General features: G+C 33.6%; 1 protein-coding gene across 1 annotated transcript; it reads left to right on the top strand.

Moving 5' to 3' along the window:
- The first annotated feature begins 1,533 nt into the window (after window positions 1–1,533).
- On the top strand, window positions 1,534–3,440 carry LOC104235616 ((+)-borneol dehydrogenase 2-like). The gene is made up of 2 exons (XM_009789419.2): window positions 1,534–1,700; window positions 2,523–3,440. The coding sequence occupies exons 1-2, from the start codon at window positions 1,657–1,659 to the stop codon at window positions 3,322–3,324; spliced, it is 846 nt and encodes a 281-aa protein (XP_009787721.1). The 5' UTR covers window positions 1,534–1,656; the 3' UTR covers window positions 3,325–3,440.
- Window positions 3,441–3,776: the final 336 nt, after the last annotated feature.

Below are 3,776 nucleotides of genomic sequence, written 5' to 3'. Positions count from 1 at the left end.
TCATTATACTATCCGGCCAAATTTACCCCTATCATCAGCAAACTTTTAAAAATTACCCTTCAGTCCTTCAAGTGATCCAGAATCTCCCAAATTATTTTAATTAAGTCACTTATTCTTCTTCTTGATCCACTATTTTCGAAATAATTGACATTTACATGTTTTCTTAATTGAGAAAAAAATAAGAGAAAGAAATAGTAAAATAATACAACAGTTAGTAAACAAAGTATAGTAAATTAAAGAATCTAAATTAGGTAGCTTGTCTAAATTCCAAAAGTATTTACATCACCCTAACTTTAATGAATTCGTTGCACCAAAGGTATGAAGACTGCAAGTATTAGTGATAGAAGTTGAAGTTCCTTAGAGACTTTACAATGTTGAATTCAACTTTGCTTTAATCAAATGCCTACTCATTATGCACTCTTAAGTTAGTCGATTGAATTCTATACTAACCGGGCAATCAAAATATATTCGAATATACATGTACATAAATAATGATCAGCTGCATATAATACACAATAAATAGACATGTACATACATGATGATCAGTTGCATATAATATACAATAAATAGACGTGTTGAATTCTATAATGTGTATATGGTTGAAAAATAAATAAAATTTTAAATCAATTCCAAATTCGTTATCACAAGAAGAAAAGTGGGTGCATTGGTAATTAAAAATACCCATGAATAATTTGTATAATCTAACACCTTTAGCATTCACATCAATAGTAATTTCTGAAAAATATTGGAGCAAAAGGAACAAGTGATATAAATAAATGAAAATTGGGAGAGTTTGGATTACTGAACAGATCAAGGGGTAATTTTTAAAAGTTTGCTGATGATAGGGATAAATTTGACCGGAGAATATAACGGTAGGGATAAATTTATCCGGATAGTATAACGGAGGTTAAATATAGACAATATCCGAAAGTAAAAGAATATATTTGGCCATTTTCCTTTTTATTTTCCTCCTTCATATATTGAATTTAGTCATATTAGTACCTTTGGTTTGGGTCTCTGTTCCGTAGGATTTTTTTTTTTGGTCCTATTTGAGATTTTTATGCTAATGAAAAAGACATAGTTACTTTTATTCGTATTTCTGTTTTATATAATATTGGCTCGCGATGAATTTAAATGAAAAAATATAGTGTGAAAATTCTTATAATCCACAGTCCACACTCACTTTGTTGATTGAGGTGTAGTTGTTGTATACTTGCTCCGTTTCGATTTAAATGACACATTTTCCTTATTAGTTCGTTCCAAAAATATGACACATTTTATATTTAGAAAGAATTTAATTTTAAACTTTTTATTTTACCCACTTTATTATTAATGAATTTTTTTTATAATCATACAAATAACATAGTCCTACAAAACTTTTACCCTTTAAATTTTTTCTTTTTAAACCTTGTGTCAAGTCTAACTGTATCCTCCCACAAAAAGATTTCAAACGGCTTCCATTCGGCAATCTAGCTCCCACGTGGTCCATTCTATCACGAATAGCCACTGAACGTAGCATAGTACTAGCGCTCTATAAATGGGACTAATTCCTATTCTTCTGTGAAAATCATACTCAACACATTCTTACTAAAATATCTGTTTTATTATTTATTCTTGATCATCTTTTTCCAACAAGAAGCTACGGAACTTGCCGCCATGGAAGTCAAAGGAAGCTCTGAAAGTTCTCTTTCCAACCAAAGGTTCTGCTTTGAGAATTCTTACTACTACTAGTTTTGTCAAATATACTTCTTTCAGATAGAATATTTCGTTAGTTTCTTGTGTTTTGTTTGAGAATTTGGTTGATGCCTTCTCTTCTTCTTTGGCTTTCACATTGTGAACTTTTTCTTTTGAAATGCTCATGTTTTGGTTCATTTGTTACGGTAAAAATGTCCAAATTTGTTCCTTCTACTATCTGAAATCATTCAAATTTTATCTTCAATTACATTGTTTTTTTTTTGGTCACATAAAAATTACTCAACTTAGTCTTATCAGCTAAAAAGTCACTATGTCTATCCATATTCTGCGCTACGCTACATCTGCCACTGAACTTTGTATTAGTAAAAATACAAGCATATAGAAAAAGAACAAATTCTTGAAGCTGAGTATATTGCTCTCTTGAGAAATTCATTGTACTCCCACACTTTGTAACACCAACTAACAATTGTCCATTTGCACTCCAAATAACTAGTATCAGTTTTCTCTTAGTATTGGCTTAACTAGCAGAAATTGAACTCTCTGATTTTCTGAAAACTAAGTGTCAGAGAAAGCAGCACAAATTTGTCACAGCAGTGCTACTAAATCGAGATCCTGTTGTTAATCATAGTGACAAATCAACCAGAAGAGGATGAGAACTACATAAATGTCCTAGGAATTAATAATGACTTTGATAAAGTGGCATGATTTTCTATCAAAGTTCTCTTCTTTATGCTTTTTTCTAAGTTCATTTGCTCAGAATTCTTATGAAAATGCTTTTGTATCATAGTATTGTAGTCGATATGTTGTAATTTCATCTGATATATCAGGCTATTTGGAAGAGTCGCTTTAGTCACCGGAGGTGCAAGTGGTATAGGAGAGGGTATAGTACGTTTATTTCACAAAAATGGTGCAAAAGTATGCATTGCTGATATTCAAGATGAACTTGGACAGCGCGTTTGTGAATCCCTTGGTGATGACAAAAGTGCATGTTTTATCCACTGTGATGTTACTGCAGAAGCTGATATTAGTCAGGCAGTCGATTTTGCTGTTCAAAAATTTGGTACGCTTGATATATTGGTTAATAATGCTGGATTGACAGGGCCAACTTATACAGATATCCGCGATTATGAACTTTCTGTCTTCGATAATGTGCTTGATGTGAATGTGAAAGGTGTTTTCCTTGGAATGAAACACGCGGCTCGCATAATGATTCCACGAAAGAAGGGATCGATAGTATCTTTGAGCAGTGCAGCAAGTGCTATTGCTGGCGCTGCGCCTCATGCTTATACAACTTCCAAGCATGCTATTTCGGGACTTACAAAAAATGTGGCTGCTGAGTTGGGGCAACATGGTATACGTGTGAACTGCGTTTCTCCTTACGCTGTTGCAACTGGATTGGGCCTGGCTCACTTGCCAGAGGATCAAAGGAATGATGATGCAATCGCGGATTTTCATGCTTATTTTGGCAAGTTAGCTAACTTGCAGGGCGTCGATTTGCTAGTTCAGGATGTTGCTAATGCCGTTCTGTTCTTAGCTAGCGATGAAGCGAGGTATATAAGTGGGCATAATCTGATGGTTGATGGTGGTTTCTCGTGCGTAAATCACTCCCTTAAGATCTTCAGATCATAAGATATATATTTTTCAGGATTTTAAGAAAGTTGCAGAGATTGTAATCTTGCAATAACCTTTAAACTTTTATGTCTTTGAATTCAGTTCCAATAAAAATTACTAGTATCTTACCATAATAGACTTCCTACTGAAAATTATTAGATTTGTTTTGGACTTGGTGTGCTTTCTTTGATTATAAGATAAAAAAAGGGCATTCCGGTGTACAAAGCATCTCGCATTCTGCAGAGGCCGGGGAAGGTGACGTAGACAGTCTACCCTAATGCAAGTATTAGTGAGGCTCGAACCCGTAACCTAAAAGAAATTCCGTTGACTACTTTAAAGATGACTTTGTTATGTTTCCTACACCATATTTGTTATCTGTACTAATAGGAAGTCTTTGTCTCATCACGAATATACAAGCAATATCAACAGAAAAATAGAAAAGGGCTTCTTCAGCCTAGATAGTCTTTTAT

This window comes from Nicotiana sylvestris, chromosome 4, assembly GCF_000393655.2.
Source record: "Nicotiana sylvestris chromosome 4, ASM39365v2, whole genome shotgun sequence".
Lineage (NCBI taxonomy): Eukaryota > Viridiplantae > Streptophyta > Magnoliopsida > Solanales > Solanaceae > Nicotiana > Nicotiana sylvestris.
This window is presented reverse-complemented; position numbering and strand designations above follow the sequence as displayed.